The sequence below is a fragment of the Atta cephalotes genome (assembly GCF_000143395.1).
Source record: "Atta cephalotes unplaced genomic scaffold scaffold00022, whole genome shotgun sequence".
In the NCBI taxonomy this organism is placed as follows: Eukaryota; Metazoa; Arthropoda; class Insecta; order Hymenoptera; family Formicidae; genus Atta; species Atta cephalotes.
In genome coordinates this window covers 2911423-2929037 of record NW_012130086.1, presented here as the reverse complement: position 1 = coordinate 2929037, position 17615 = coordinate 2911423, and the positions used below count along the sequence as shown (strand labels likewise).

General features: G+C 33.5%; 2 protein-coding genes across 2 annotated transcripts; one reads left to right on the top strand and one right to left on the bottom strand.

Moving 5' to 3' along the window:
- The first annotated feature begins 1187 nt into the window (after positions 1 to 1187).
- Positions 1188 to 3358, top strand: LOC105619583 (inositol polyphosphate 5-phosphatase K-like). Its single transcript, XM_012201100.1, has 9 exons — positions 1188 to 1234; positions 1336 to 1461; positions 1523 to 1603; positions 1695 to 1842; positions 2068 to 2243; positions 2330 to 2557; positions 2666 to 2822; positions 2890 to 3067; positions 3171 to 3358. Exons 1-9 carry the CDS (start codon positions 1188 to 1190, stop codon positions 3356 to 3358), a joined length of 1329 nt encoding a protein of 442 aa, XP_012056490.1.
- Positions 3359 to 5380: 2022 nt separating this feature from the next.
- LOC105619584 (G-protein coupled receptor Mth2-like) lies at positions 5381 to 11473 on the bottom strand. The gene is made up of 6 exons (XM_012201102.1): positions 11378 to 11473; positions 10464 to 10699; positions 7857 to 8026; positions 7147 to 7380; positions 6471 to 6734; positions 5381 to 5865 (listed from the first exon to the last, which is right to left on the bottom strand). The coding sequence occupies exons 1-6, from the start codon at positions 11471 to 11473 to the stop codon at positions 5381 to 5383; spliced, it is 1485 nt and encodes a 494-aa protein (XP_012056492.1).
- Between the last annotated feature and the right edge of the window lie 6142 nt (positions 11474 to 17615).

Genomic DNA, 17615 nt, shown 5'->3' with positions numbered 1-17615 from the left:
CCTTCTCGAATTTCTCTTCCTTATCCAAATCAATTAATAGACTTGAAAAATGTAATGCCTATTTTTATCAATGTATGTAAATTAACTTCAAATTCAGTTCTTACTCTTCATCTTTCTTTTTCAGTTCTAAGAATTAAAAAAAGATGAAGCGTAAGTTGAACCGAGGTTAATCTTACATTATTGGTGGAATCGGAATTAAGTGAAACCGAGATGAAAGTTAATCTTATATTGGGGCCTTCTGTACTTGACAAGTTAATCGCCAATTGAATTAAATCGAAGTCTGGCTACTTTCCAATAACAGACACAGATGACACAGTGTAACAAAGTAGTAATCAATCATTACATCTTTATTTTTTGTTGTCGATGTTGAACATAGATGAAATGATCACTAACTAATTAAGGTTTCATTTATACTTACCGTAAAGCGTAAATAAACTGTTAACTTATGCCATAAGTTATAATAAAAAAATTGGCTATTTACAATCAAAGTGAGAAGAATAATCAACTTCATTCTCCTCACATTCAACTATGATTGGTAAATTTCTTATAAATTGATCAATTTCTTATAAATATAATTTCTCACACTGTGTCTCTTACTGGAAAGCACCGTTTGATTGATGAAGAATCATCCTAGATTGGATTATTATTAATTGACACGGTGCTAACCGGATTTCCTATCTCTTCGTGGCAAGGAGGTCAGAGATTGCGTTGACGAAAGAAAATCGTAAACTACGTATAAGACCAACTGTATATTCGATCGCGATCGGTCAAGGTAACGCGTGTAGCTGCAGCTGCAGTCGTATAATGACAGATGTCACGTGAACAACGATCATAGTGGGGAAAAATAGTGTAAGGAAGGGGGGAGAGGAGGGGAGGGGAGCTATCTTCCCTCCGCACTGTCAACAATATGGCTCCGTAAACGACGCACTCGTATCGAATCGCATGACCAGATGTTGCTCGAGACAGCGTACGCAACGAACGCGACGAGCCTCGCTGGTGGTGCGACGGTATCCTCGCGGCCGACATAGTCGCGGGTAGAAAGTACAAAGAATAAGAACGCGATGCGCGCGAGTTCCTAACCTGGCGATGACCTGGCGATCTCCAGCGTTGTGCGGAGTTACCGCGACGTGAATTCATTTCTATCTACGTGAATTACATAAATTCCTCATAAAATTCCCTTCTCTCCTATGTCATCGAGAACTTCCGAAATGGCATGTCCAGAGGAACGACTGAGGTAAGGAGTAACTAAATCTGTTACATGTTTCTGCTACCATAGATTATATCTCGCAGAGACACAATTTATTTCTTAATAATGTTCCTTTTAACGCCTTATAGAATTTACTTTGTCACGTACAATGTGGCTACGAAGTTTCCGGATCCCAGAGAGGATCTTCATCAACTTCTGGGTATTACACTTTGCGACAAATCAAAGTTGGTGTGGCCGGATTTATATTTCATCGGGTATGTCCAGAACGTGGATCTCTCTGGATCAGATTCAATGATAAAGTATGTGTTCTTTCAGTTTACAGGAAGTTAAATCACAACCACAAAATTTAATATTAGATTATATACTATTTGAGGATCCATGGACTAAAGCCTTTAGGTAAGTCTGATGATACAACTCTTATATCAGGAATATAATTATTCACTATGTATATTTAAGATATGAAAATTATGCTCTGACTTGTTTACAGAGATGTGTTGAAGAAGTATGATTATGTAAAAGTACGTTCGCAACGATTGCAGGGTCTTGTTTTGAATGTTTTTTGCCTAAGGAAACACTTGACACACTTAAGATTGATAGAAACTCAATATACTAAGACAGGTTTTGGTGGCATATGGGTAAGAAGACAGTATAAGGCCAATATTACATGCATATGTTTTTTGTTGTATGACAAATTTTTTAAGCCTGTTGAGTGACTATAAGACAAAGAGATCCTTTCTGTCTTGCAGCCATTAATCCGTTTGAAAAATTCGTATGATAAAAAAGTCGTATGATAAAAAACGGATGCATGCATGTAATAATTGCTATTCTACTAATAATCTGTTTATCTTGCTTGTTTTTAGGGAAATAAAGGTGCAGTGAGCATAAGAATGAATACCTATGGAGTCAGCATTTGCGTGGTGAACACACATTTGACTCCTCATGATCATTTGCTAGCTGATAGAATATCAGATTATAATACCATCGTGACAGATCACACTTTCACTGCTCCGTTTACATCGAGAATATTATATCATGAGTATGAATATTTTTATATTGAAATAGGATTGTATCATTTAAACAAAGTTAACTACATCCTCAGTAGTAATACGTATCTTCTATTAGCTATATATTTTGGATTGGTGACTTAAATTTTCGGCTCAACGGAGAGGAATTAACTGCCACTGATATAGATTTATTGGTGAAAAAGAAGCAATTGAAGGAACTTCTTGAAAGAGATCAGTTGATGATGGTAATGAAGGCGCAACAAGCTTTTGCTGAACTGAATGAAAGTAACATTACATTCCCGCCTACCTACAAATACGAGTTTGAGTCTCAAGAATTTGATCTCAAGTAAATTATACTGATTAAATACAAGAAAAATTTATAAATATTTCTTTTAAATATTTCGATATGTTTTATATAATGCTTTTGATATGTTTATGATTATTTCTCATGTAGGCGTAGACCATCTTGGACCGATAGGATTTTATACAAAGTAAATGCAGCAGATATATATGACGATATAGAAATTCACACTGAGCAGCATACTTACAAGAGCCATCCTGATTACAGTGTCTCAGATCATAAACCTGTAACTGGAGAATTTGATATCGTGGTAAAAATATAACCTTGCTATACATTTCTGCTTATTGCTAAATGTGAATGATAAAATCTTTTTTTAGGTCAGACCTAATGTAGAAGAAAATATTGTGGAATTCCAAGACTGTATCGTGGAGGAAAATTTTATCTCTTACAAACTACAAAGAGATTTTATCCCAAGCAATGGGGACTGGATAGGTCTCTTTCCTAACGAATTCTCCAGTCTAGATGATTACATCATTTACGAATACGTTAGTCGCGGTAAGTTTCTTATTCTATTACACAACCTGCTGTTATTTTATGTTATTGTTGCTATTTATGTTAGTATTGCTATTCATTCTTCTAATAATTATCTAATATCCAGGTAAACCAATATCAGTTTCTGACGAACCTCACGCGAACACGGAACGAATATCGTACAATGATTCGGCGCTTCGTCTGTCAGAAATGTACTGTCTGGTGTATGTAGCTCAACGAGGCTATCTTATGGAAGTTTTAGGAGTGAGTCCGGAATTTTCGGGTCCTCATAGATCAGTCGAACAATCTACATAAATTTTATAGCAAAGAATAAATTTACTTAAAAAAAATTCACTTAAAAAGAGCTTACGCATGATCGGTAATTGTATTGTCAAGAGATTAAATACCAAGCTTTATGCAATTTTCTAGATAGACGGAAATATTTTATTTAATTATTATTATCTTATTATAATTTTTTTTTAAATGTTTTAAGGGTGAAATAGGTTCACTACTCTAAGTTGTGTGAGTAGAAAAATTAAATGAATCAAGAAATATGGCCTTTAATCAAAGGGTGCTTTTGGTATGGTATAGTAAGTTTACAAATTAAATACATCACGAAACGATGTTTCGTATAGAAGTTAGTTGTTACTTTTGGTACCTGGTTTTTGGCGCTCTCAGGGTGCGTCGCGGCGTATTTAATCGTCCGCTTTAGAGCTTTCAGTGAGTGCACCGTCACGTTTTTTCTACACGCAAGATCTTTCGCGATTCATTAACTTGTTGTTAGAGGTAGGCTATACCTATAGGTATATAATTATTTTTTTCTGCCTCTTGAGCGTTAATGGATTACATGGTACGCGTGTGTTAATGATATGCGTGCGCTCACGTTGTATATCATGACTATTTTCTTAGCGTAATTTAGCAAATTTAATTGTGGCAAGGTATGTTCGCACTATACAAATTCACGCATTGTTTGTTATATATAGTGCGCTGTGAGAACAAATTAAACGAACAAATGTACACTATTTCAAAGGAAATGCAAGAATAAAGGATATTAATGTTTGTTATTTATTTTGACTGATTTGCCTCGTCGTTCTATTCTATTCACAATTTCTTTAATAAATTATAATGTCTAGTACGACAATAAATAATGTGCTAGCTACCATACGGAACAACAATATGATTCGATAACAATATTATGCAAAACTTGTTTTTCACCCCCAATTCCTTTCTCTCTGAATATACTGCGATACGCAACGTATTGATGTATTTTCGATGAATTTATAATTGATGTATAAACACATTTTAACGTATTCTATTCAATATTCTATTATACTATGTTGCACTTTTATTTAATTTATTTGTAATGTATTAACATAACGTGTTATACCGGATTCATGATAGAAAGATTGTGCTTCGTACAATAATATTATTGTCGCAATATTGTTTCGTTCAACAATAAACAATATAATGTATAAGTACACAAGGTATGGTAACATTATTGATGTGAACATCGACTTGCGGCGTGAATTGAAGAACTACAAGTATATTATCGTTAACTACCATGATTAATAATGCGATGTATAATCATTTAATCGCACTTAATGAAACATCAATTTAGGAATACAGCCGGTTCTCACACATATTTAATTGCACAGATTACATTCTTATCATTTGAGATCCTTGAGCGAGGTCTATCCATTGTTTGTTTCCATAGATGTATAATTAGCGCAATAATATCGCAATATGTACTATATTTTGCGGAGGTGGAAAACGAATAATGCGCTTTACGTAATATATTACCTTGCAGAAAAAGATTTTCACATAACGTCGCGAAATACTTGTAATTCAACACGTGCAAAGTCACGTCGTATGTTTCCTTTGTTTCCTATGCATTTTACTCGAAATTAAAACGCCTCGACATGCGCATTAATATTTACAATTAGATTATTGCAAAAAAAAAGACTAGAAACTATTACTTATAAAAATTCAATTAAATATTTATAAATAATCTCCTTTAGGCGAAAATTCCTTGGAATTCGCAGGCTAGTTAACTTGAGTGAGTTTTTCGAGTGATTTGCAACGAAATCACACCAATAAGATATTTTATATCTCTTCATGAGCGTCACCGTTCGAGAAGGTCGCTCCGTTTTGCTATTGCACACAGCGAAATTAAAATAACTTTCATCTCATTGACGTGAGACCATATATCTCGGCTCCTACCTTTTGTCGGTCCATTGGTTTATCGGTTTATCGATCGCATTAAGTTTACAGTCGATATCACTTCAGCCTGCATTAAATGCATCATCTTATCACGCTTAGAAAAAGATTAGTCTTTTTCTAAGAATTATACGATCTCTCTGGGATATCGCCGTTTATTACGGGTAATAGCGCCAGATCCATGCTTCCGACATTTAATTCCGTGGTGTTCATTCCTCGTATTTTCTGTATTCTATGCCAAACGAAGTCTCTGATAGGCCTTCTCAGAACGAACAGACCGAAGACGAGGACACCCTGAAGTGCGTTCACCAAATCGAACGCCGTCCAATCGAAAGGATCACCGCCAACTCCCCAAGAAATTAATTCCATCATCCAATTGAGACCCATCAAAAAGAAGAGTACAAGGCAAACGATGAAGACCCGCTTAAGTCTGCGGAAGAGTCTTTGATCCTCCCGATCGGAATGGTGATTCCTCGCCAAGCGTCTCAGCGCGAGCACTTGCTGATACCGGTTGATTTTGATGGCAGTGATTATGAAGAGGATCATGTTCACTAACAGAAGAATACCGACTGGTACATAGAAATACGGCAGGGCCTCCGCATCGGCTATAAAAAGAGTAACAATTAATACTTCCATTTCTTTTGATAGTGAATGAAGATAATAAGCAAAACGACAGATATTAAAAACAAAACATTTGATAATTTTATATTATAAAATATAGGAATTGTTAGGATCATAATGATTAGATTGAATCGTAATTATTTTATCTAACTGTGGGAAAATTTTTTTTAAACTTTTTTATTTAACTTTCCGTCTTCAATTTAGGTTTTTTTTGGCACAAGAAATTTCTCCGAAATAAAGAACTGAATCCGATTTCTTTATTGCTAAGTTATACATATTTCTATTTTTTTCTTCATTTTTACTAAAATTTCAATTTTTATTAAATGAAAGTCTTAACATTTAAGTTAGAATCTATTTGGTAATGTAATAGAAAAAGTAACTCTTTAAAAGTAACTCTGAATTTTTCCACATGTTTTGAAAGTCTAAAACTGTAAAAAAAATTCGGGCTAGACAAAAAAGACTCAGATTGTAGATGGAGGGAATAAAAATAGAATTGCAGACGGAGGATACCAAAGAAGTTTCTTAGGTATGCGTATTCGATGGCAATGAGATGTAATTACAAGTCCTATAAATGGATCGAGAAACTTACATTTGAACCAGCAGCTCTCGCTACCAAAAGCGGGCTTAACGTAGGTCATAGGTATTGTAGGACTGAGATCCATTAACATCGAGACGAGAATGAGGCCCGCTGGAAAGCCCCACGCCCATATCGAGTAATAGAAGAACAGCATTTTAGGCTGGATTCTCCTATATGAGCGCTGATTCACATGGTGATGTACCAATGCCCATGTTTCGATGCACATCACGTTCAGCCAGAAGAAGCAGGCCACGAACGAGAATTGGATGACGAATGCTGAAAACAACGCTGATCACAATCAATCTGCTTGTCATTCGTGTGTCGTCATACTTCCTAAAGCGAACCTCCTGTTCTACACGACATCGCCGAAATTATATCACTCACTCATTGTCAGTAAAAGTAACAGTCCAAAGTCCAATATTCGAAATGTATAAGCTTGAAGAGTATCAGTTACAACTTATTGTCTATCTTCAAATTTCTATAACGATATTTTTGTAACAACAACTCGATTGAGAAGTTAAATTCAATTAAACGTTCAGATAGTGTAATTTAAAAAAAATTGAAAATTTTTATTTTTGATCATAAATCATAATTTTCTAAAATTGTACACTATACGTATATTATATGTATTTTTATTTAATAGTATCATGCGTTTAATGCGTTTCTCATTGATAATTAATTATCTTACCTATACTAACGCAGGCTTGAGGCGATAATTGTCCACTTGCGAGTTGCGTAATGGCCAAAGTGGTAAAGGCCAGCGCCAAGCAGCCACAATAAAGGCAAAGGGCTTTTCCGTGGACATCTCTCAATCTTGGCGTTATTGTGTATGCCACAATAGTAAGTATCAGAAAAGGAACCGAGATCAGGAGCCCGCAGGCATAAATAATGACTCGTGCATCCGTGGTCGGTGGTGGAACATCTACAATCGTTGCGTTTACATTAAAAGACTTAAGTGCGAGGAGACATAAAAGAAATTACACGTCAATAAATTGTCAAGTTGTTTTCTGTGATGGTAAATACGAACTTTTTTACTTATATGAACTTTAAATAAATAATTCATTGTACGAACAAGTAACAATTATTTTCTTGGTTTGAAACATTCAGAGGATTCACAGAAACATTCAGAAGGATTATCAATGAAGCATTGATGAATATCTTTATACGAAATATATAGAGGTAGTGACAGCTAAAAGATAATAGAAGAATGGAAAGATTGTCTGTCTGATTTCAGTTCCTTTGAAAAACAATCTTATCAAAATTCTTCTATTTTTATCTAAGTATATCACTTATTTATAACATATGAAAATATTTAATCTTCATTGATAATTCTGAATTTCTTTGTAAATTTTCTGAATGTTTCAAGAAAATAATTATTAAATATTAAAAATTACAAACCTTGAAAACAGACAAATGTTCGAAGTCCCAGCGAAGGCACAGTCTCCATGCAATAGTTCTTACCGGGCATCAACATAATCGGTACATGATCGAGTCGCGGCGCGAAAATGGAACCATTCATCAATAAATAATACTCATCATCATTACTCTCCTCCGGTTGTAGCATGTACCTGAAAATTGCTTCGTCAAATACGTGCAAACTTGAAGCGCCGACTTAAGAAAGGTGCTTGAGTGGAGTATTTCAAAGTAAATGGAGGTTTAATTTGAATACTCGCACCAGGATACACACATCGTGACAGACGATCTTTCCGAGAAACACGTTTCTATAATCAATCGCTCATGAGAAACAAGTTTTGCTGAGAAAAATCATTCCTATCTAATTACAAAAATTGCAATAATACTGAATTTTACGATAAAAAAGAACAGAATAAAGCATTTTATTTATCACAAGACACTGAATGTCGTTGTTTCTCAATGCATCTGTGTATCCTTAACATTTAAAGAAAAAAATTGATGAATAAAGTTATTTGAAATCTAAACTATGTTACAAAATTTGCTAGCCAATTATTCAATACAAAATAATATTAGCAAAATAATATGCAAAAATTATATCAAGGCGTTTGGAAAAAATCGTGCCGATTATTAAAAAAATGCAAAAGTAACTTTCTTTATATTTTTATTTTGTCTATTTTTATTCTGCTTTTATTCTGCATTTTTTTGCTATTTTATATTTGAAGATTCCATCTTCTTGAATTCTCTTATATTTCTCGGCAAAAAATAAATGTTTTTAAGATCCCGAATCCCCTCTGATGCTCTCATAAATCAATTTAGATTTGCAATTTTCATTATGCAAATATAATTCATGAGTGATTACATTTTATTCGTTCATTTATTCGATATGTCTTTATGAATAAATCATATACACTTATCAGCTAAAACGTTGCAACACTTTTTTTTAATTGGTTTCGGAACTTAGTCTTGCTCGTTGAGCAGATTAAAGATAAATGATTAGATTCATAAGTAAGAACCAAATTGATATACAGGATGTCCGGTAAGCAGTCTGTATTCCGAAAAAAGTATTGCAATCTTTTAGCTGATGGATATACAAACTACATACAATAACGCGGCGATATCACTGTCATACTACATATCCGGCGAAATTAAATGTTCCTTTATGATTTCATCTCCGCCGATTTATCACACGATATCATTTTTTTTATTAAAAAGGGAAAAAATATTAACGCCGCACGTTATCTATCTCATGCAGGCAATGAGTGGATTCTATAACAGCTTGTGAATTACTTTCAATAAGATATACACAATTGTTTGATATATCATAAGTATTTGAAGAATACAATGTCGAGAGTGCAGTTATCACTACATATATATATATATATATATATATACAGAGTGTTCCTAATTTGCGAATCGAAATATTACAGCAAAAAGGTTATCGAAAAAAATAATTTGCTAAAATTATTTGTCGTTTTTTTCCGAACAGTAGTTTTTGAGATATAAAGATTAAAAACTGGCTAATTATGAATTATAATTAAACGGTCTATTCCGCATCAGTCGCGTAATGTTAATGATTGTGTTAATGATTGTGAACACGCGCTCATTAGATAAAAAATTATGTGTGTGATGTCCGGGGAATACCGTGTACATACATTTTAATAATATTGATAATGTAGTATAAATTAGTAATTTAGTAGCGATATAATATTCCGATAAGTTATATTTATCTTATTAATTATCTTTATCATCAGCATCAACTAACTTGCTATAATATTACACGCAATACACGATATTATGCGAACATTATACACAATCTATTATCTAATGCTTATGAGCGCACGAAGTGCGCGACTCATGGATAGACTACTTAGTCTATAATTAGCCAGTGTTTCACCAGTATATCTCAAAAACTGCTCGAAACGATAAACAAATACTTTCATAACTTATTTTTTTCAAAAATTTCCTTGCTGTAATATAATTTTAATTCACATTTCGGATATCCTGTATAATATCAATTGCAATTTTTCTTGATTAAAGATATAAGTAAATTCATCTTATGATTTCCAACATATTTAACTTGTAATTATGTAAAGTCTGATTAATGTTCGTTAGATTTTCTAAATTTCACAATCTACGAGTAAGGCTAGTCGACATTTCATTATAATACGAAAACAGTCTTATCTTATTATTACTTATATATTAAAATATGGCGTTCCGATTTATTGATAAGGATATTGATAGTACAAACTCATTTTATATAATGAATTATATATTATATAATGAATAGATATTCGAATTCTCATGCAATATTTTTTTAGAAAGATTAGAAAGTAAATAGAAAGTAAATAAGTCAAAATAGAAATTTGCCTTATTAAAAAAGCATTTAAAAAATATTTATTTGTATACATTGTGCATATTTACATATTTGTACAAATTTGCATATTTTGTGTATGTCTGCAAAAAATATTTGCATAAAAATCCGATGTTTAGTAATGAATGACTTTCGGTAAAACGGTTTGTAACGATTTTCTCAACAGCTGATTCGATCGTTCCAATTTTTGCGGATTTTTTTTTGTGGTCCCATATACATACCTCTGATTGCAGGGATTTCCCACGAGAGCGGTGAATGTCTCATATTTATCACCGGGCACCAGCGCGCCGGTATGATTGAAGTCGCTGAAGAGAGGCGAAAAATACGTCGACGAGTCATTCGAAGGAGCACAAACGGTATTCCCGTGCGTATCTTTTATGAGGACTTCGTCTATGGAGCAACATTTTCCCACTAACGGTAAATGCTTGTATTCCTCCGGCATTGTGGTTTCATTTTGCTAAAACAAAATATTGAAAACAAAAATATTGAATATATTTTGTGTATGTTGTTGGAACGACACTGTTGATATATCTCGACGTTCCAAAATTCTCGGAAAACGCAGCTTGAGACGTGTCGTAAATATAAATAATTATGTGACTAATGACCGAACTTGTTGGCGTTGTGATTTGTCACTTATGGAAAATGACTCCATATCTTTTAAGACAGATTTGAAATCGGGCAAAAAAGTTTCGGAACTTCTGCGAAACAATCTCTATGTATTATATACATGAGCGTAGATCGTTGTAACAATAAATAAGTAATATTGCAATTTGTAAATTAATAAATTAACCGTAGAATTTATTTCCAAGAATTTATAGTTTTTACGTCAATTCACAAGAGTTGCCGAGATTTGCATCTTCCAAGACTCGTTCGCATATCTTCTTTTAGATACTTTGTTTTTCTCAACTTCTCGATTTCTTATGCAACCTCGCAATTCAGAAGAGATCAGATATTTGCGTAAGAATTTTTACAACCAAGATTATCTGGAGAATATCAAGAAACTGGTCATCAATATCGGCTACTTGATCTTAATTTAACTCCGCGAGAGATGCGAAATACGTGAAGCTCAGACAAACAAATACAAAACCTAAGTTTAGTATATCATAAATGTCGGTGTAGTATTATATATACTTACCAATGGGATAGAATATATGATGGGTATCGCATCACTGGTGCACGCAATTGGTGTTAATAAATACACGAAAAAGACATAGATACAAATGAGTCCCATCCTGGACAGTAGTTGCATCTTATCAAAGTCTATCGAGTGTCGATTATCGAGAATGTACTCGAAATTTATATCGTATCAACCTTTAAATCAATGCTCGTCAAGCACTTTGCATTGAGCATAATCGAACTTTGAATTTATCAGTTACTGGACTTTGAAAATGGAAATGATAATTCGACCTTGCTCCGGATGCACCTATAATTACGACGTGCAGTATTTGTCGCGGCGACATTTAAGCGAGACAAGCTTCTTCCGCTCCTCTTTCGTCATTCGATATCATATTAGATCGCGCATTTATCTTGTCACACCCTGGTTGCACTCGCCGATAAGTTTTCCATGTAACGCGGGAGTTATTTACTTGATGATCAATGCCGGTTTTAATTGAGGATTTCAGTCAGCTTTTTCTCTATTTCTCTCTTGTCTCTTCTTAGTTTGTTTAGCCAGTTTTGCGAAGTTAATCAGATAAATCCAAGAAAAGCTCTTAAGAATTATTGATTTGACATTAGCGATGTATTATCGGTTGTTTCTCCGATAATAGATTTCACCTATTATATCATTATCTTGCACTCTCACCATCGCACCGATTTTTTCAATGATGTCTTCGCACGAATGCACGTATCATTAATCATTCGATGTCCGTGAAAGCATTAAGTCATCCGGAAATTCCTACCAGATCCTGTAGTCCGAAACACCTACGGCGTCAACAGTGAAAATAAGGAAAGTTTTTTTAATTCCTCGATTGATCAATTATGTGCAAATGCAACTTTGTACCATAAAAGTATTTGCGCATAATGCGATTGATCAAATGAATTAAAAAACTCGCCTATGTTATATGTATACATTTAGGCTCTAACAACACAGATCTCCAAACGTTTTTAGGACATCCATATCCAGACAGCACAGAAATATTTGTGATAAATATTTATTATTATTTATTTTTTGAAATGTTATATAAACATTTTATACACATTTTATATAAAGCTTTATTCGACATATTATTAAAAGATTGACTTAATACTTAATGTAATATTTATGATAAATATAAATAAATATAAGTACAATACTTTTTACTTGAATTATAATGTCTTATTAAGTATTTTCATGACTTTTATTACAAAATTTACAATAAATATTTCTAAATTAAATATTTTTAAATTTACAATAATATTTATAATAAATGTTTATGATCTATGCAATCTAAAACCAATCTAAGATCCTAAACTATAAATATTTACAAAATATTTAAAATAAGTCTTATAAATATTTATAAATACAATATTTTATAAATATTGTGTGCTGTCTAAGTGTGTCCTTTGAACATCCTAAAGACACCCCAGGGTGTAACCCAAATAAAGTGTTATTAAGAGGATAATGTCTGTTGCATTTCATTGTGAGATAACGTGACTCATTTGAAATTTATATCATGATATCAAGATTTTTAAAGAAACGATCTCGAGAAACGAGATTCTCGCTCAAATGCTCAGCTATTTTGCCGAACAAAATTAATCTCATTGACATGACGAAGACGTCACTTTCGAGAATTAAGAATGTCGTATCAAAATGACAAGCAACCGATGACGAATGGTCATTAACCTGTAATTCCCGCTATTATATATTTTACTATTGAAGAGAATCGTAAAGAATAAGAAGCGAACCTTATGGTCCTATTCTGTAACTTTGAGCGACTCTAACGATATCATTAAATTGTCATTACGCAGCTTTTTTACTGTATATGAAATCTGCGCAATGACAATGTAACGATATTGTTGCAGCTAAGAGTTACAGAATAGGGACCTTAATGTACGCACCTGTAGTAATTCCTACTTATTAATTCTTTATCTAAAACTTTTGTATATTATTTCCCCTCTTATTCCGACCCGATCTTCGAAATTGACTCTATATATACATATAGAAAAAGTAAACTTACGTGAGACTGTATCGGAAATCCGTAGATCCTCGTTATGGTACAGTGCACGATCAGTTGTCTTTTGTGAATTAGTGAATTATTGAACACCGAATACAATAGTTAATTGATTATGAAGAATCTATGCACGCACATGCACACACATATACACATGCTTGCTTGTATTTAATCGATCAATCTTTAAAAAGTACCATTTTCCTCAGTCGAAGTATGATAAAAAAATCTCGGCACTTGATATCGATTTTTCCACAAGATCTCTCACTTATCCAACCAATTTCCTTGTGTATTTCCTCAAGATTATTTTCGTTTTCACATTGAGCGAGATTCTTTCGATAGGTACAATAATCAGAGACTGACAACGTGCCTGATCGGCAAGATCTACGCGAAACGTGGTTCACGCAGATCAAAGTCTGAGAACTGACTGGCCGGACACCTCGAGTCGCTGGTGCCTTTATCGAGGAAGGCAGAGAAAGAGAAAGAGTGATGCACGCACTCCGACGAACGTGCCGATGGCTATGCTCATACGTATATACGTGATATATACGAAAAGTATTTCGCGGGGAGGGGGAGGGGGGCGTTATCGATCGTTGAAGACAGATATTTGTTCAATCTGGTCAATTCGTTAAATAATGGCGTAACCCGCCATTCTAAGAAAGGCTCACTTGGGTGATTGAGGGTGACTCTTTGATTAAAAACTCTTAATAAATTCAATCACTATTTACTTATCAAATAATATCGACATTAATATATAATAAATAATTTATCAGCATATAATTTGTTAGAATAATTACAAGAGGAAATCAGATAAAAAAAGGAATCCTTTTATCGAAGCGGATTCTTAATGTTTAATAATGTAATATTCATATAGATTTACAAATACATTTTTCATTTTTCATAAATTGCGCCGATTCGATTTGTTGAACTTGAAATGCAGTTATTAAATAAAGATAAATATAACATCACAAGTTACAATGATATTTAATTTAATAATGACGCTAATAAGCCTGTTAAAACATAGTGAAAAACTTATAACAAAAAATCTAAGTAATTTATTAGAATTATTAATTTTTGTGTAGCACAAAAAATAAAAGATTTTTTTTTTAGAAATAGATAAAATCAAGAATATAATGAAGTATACAGAAATTGCACAATTGCAGCAATTGCAGGTAAGCAATTCTACCGGTTGAATCAATTGGAATTTAGTCAAAGTTATCTCTTTAAGAAGAGACTTAACTAATTTTACCTCTCAGAGCTATCGTGCAATGTTCGCAAATAAATTCGTATGTCGTAAATTTTATTTGCTGTAAATCATAATTAATCTGCTTACATTAAATACGTAGATTCTCGTTGCATCTGAAATATAAATACACATTAATGTTTACAGAAAGAGTCACGTGTGACTTACATGAGTCATACACGTGCATCTCGCATTCATTAAAAGTTTTTTCAATGAAAAATAGCAAGGAATGCTTAAAGGGATGTCTCATTAACATTGTAAAATAGTTTGTTCTTCTTAAGTTAAGACGAACGCAAATCATCTGTTTCCTGTTAGAAAATCTCGACTTATCATTGGAAAATCTGATGCAACGTATACATTTTTTTTAAGATAACGCCAGTACTCGAGTAATATAACGACAAAGTTGCATTACACCATTACTGAGATTAAGAACGTAAATATATAGACAAAAAATTTTAGGAATTTTATACGCACCTAGCAATGCAATCGTTTCATTCTGTAGCAAAAATAAAGTATTTTTCGCTCGACTATTTTTATTTCATTTTTGATAAAAAGGAAACTACAGGTATTATCTGGTAGACATTCGAGCTATCTTATAGGAAATCACGTCAAGGAAATTCTCTGAAAGCGACGTAATCGCTGGCACATCGCCACGTCATTTGCCGGTTCGAGCCTCCACTGAACTTATTAACATTTCACAAGTAATTCAACTTGTGCGCTTTTTCGAAGATCTTAATCAATCAAGTCTTCGTTCTCGCGGGGTGCGTCTGTCCCACATGTTTTAGCTTTATGTACGAAACAAAGCGGGGTGCAACAAAGACGGAGTACAAACGAAGATTGAATTGGGCCTTCGCAAGGGTATTATAGCAAGCCATAGAATTAGACTGTCTCTATTTCGGTCGATAGGATGCAAACAACTCACGTCTATTCCGAATGTTCTTCAAAGAGTCATTATTATTGCTATATTGTATCATAAACATTGTTTAAATTCAACGCTTTATGCTTTTTTCTGTCATTGCGTTGAAGTGACAGGACAAGATAAAGAAATAAGTTCTTTCAGAACTACCGGATGAGAAAACAAGTATCTAAAAATTATTTGCGTTACGTAAAAACATAACTTTCTGTGAACAGAGCAGTTTTTTTGTTAAAAAAGGAAAAACAACATTGATGTATAATCATTATCAAGATACAATCTGATATTATTAATAATATGAGATGTAGATTCAAAATGCACGGTTTGCGTTACCGTGTCTGTTTCTCAACGAAAGAGTTTTGCTCTGAATTCGGAGGAAAACTCTTTTAAGACAAGAGTTGTTTACAGGATCCAAATTCGAACAGACAGATTCATCGTTTGTGAAATGAATTTGACTTTCACGTGGGTGACTTCTTTATTTTACTTTAGCCGACATAAACCCAGGTTACAGTCCAAAGTTTCAGAATATAGAGATAAGCCACGACGCCGTGACGTCATGTAGATTGTAACTTTAAATTTAATAATCGTATCAGATCTGTGCCATTCTGAATATGGTATCAGGAAGTTTTATATATAGACGAATATGTCATTATGACAATTGATAAAATCTCAGATCCCGGGATCCTAGGCTATAAATATAACGCTTGACGTAGAATGTACAATCTCTTTCTCACGATGTGAGCGTAAGCTCGTCCGGCAAAATGAAAGAGATGAAAGAGGGAGAACCCAATGACGTGCAGAAAAAGAGGAAGAGAGAGATGCGTAGGTGCGTAACTACAAAATCTATTGTGACGCCCAAAGCATCCTATACACATGATGGAAGTGTCTAGCAGACGTCACATTAAAAACTTCTATTACACTAATTAATTCTCGAAAGAGGCTCTCTGTATATAGGAAAAAAGTAATGGTATTCGATTTGAGTCTGATTCAAGTAAATCGTTGCAACAACAATAACAATAGTAAATTACTTCTTTTGAAATTTCCAGAAGATTTCTTTATTAATGATATCTCTTTTTACGCTAAAATAAGCTTATATGAATCTTCTATCGAGAAATAAAGATAATGAAATGAGAATTTTATTTAAAAAAAGAGAAAAACATCGGTTATTTTGGATTAAGATTTTAGAAGAGGAGTTTCATGTGTAACAATATAAATAAAAATTTGATAACGGATTCAATTTGCAACTAATTCGATTTCGAGAGAATATCTCTTTCTTCTTAAAAATTTTATGAATCTTCTCTGAGGAATAAAAAGGAAGCAAAATAAAGACTGGGAAGATTTATATAAGCAAAGCGGACGAAGTTAATATTCGCATGGAGAGCTCAATGCCTCTCTCTGTCTAATATTCGCTTCAAGCTCGCCTCGCGAACTATACTGCTCTCTGTTAAGATATCCCACAGACTCTGAAGTTCACAAACGGTCGGTAACACAGCATATTTACGTGGCACTTACAATTAATGAGTTTTTCATTAACAAATTTTATCATAAGAATCATGACCGTAAATGACGAATCATCGCGAAAGCTTTTCGTTCTGAGAGAACGATGTTTTTTAAGTGCTGAAAATTTCGAGAAAGATGTTCAAGTACCCGATAGAAGGGACTCGTTGAACAACAATCTCGTAAAATGAACTTTCAATAAAACTTTTAATATACGTAAAAAACCGCCCCGGAATTATTTATGTCGTAAATATACGTCGCGTTCGCAATAACCCAAGTTTTTCTTGCAAGGCTCGCCAAGTCACACATACATGCATGTCACACACGCAGAGGGTTCTAGTTCTCGACGAATGAAATCTCTCTGGCTTCGGAAACTTCGAAACATAAAACTTCATGCCTTTCCTTCATATATGCACTTCGCATGAATTATTAAAGCGTCAGAGTCAGCAGGTTGTCCGAATTTGTATATTTGTGCATAAGTATACTTCGCTTGGTTTACATTACCAATATCTTTACATTACCAATACCTTTTTTCTTACTATTTCGTTTGTTTTTTTCGCATTTTCATTTTTGT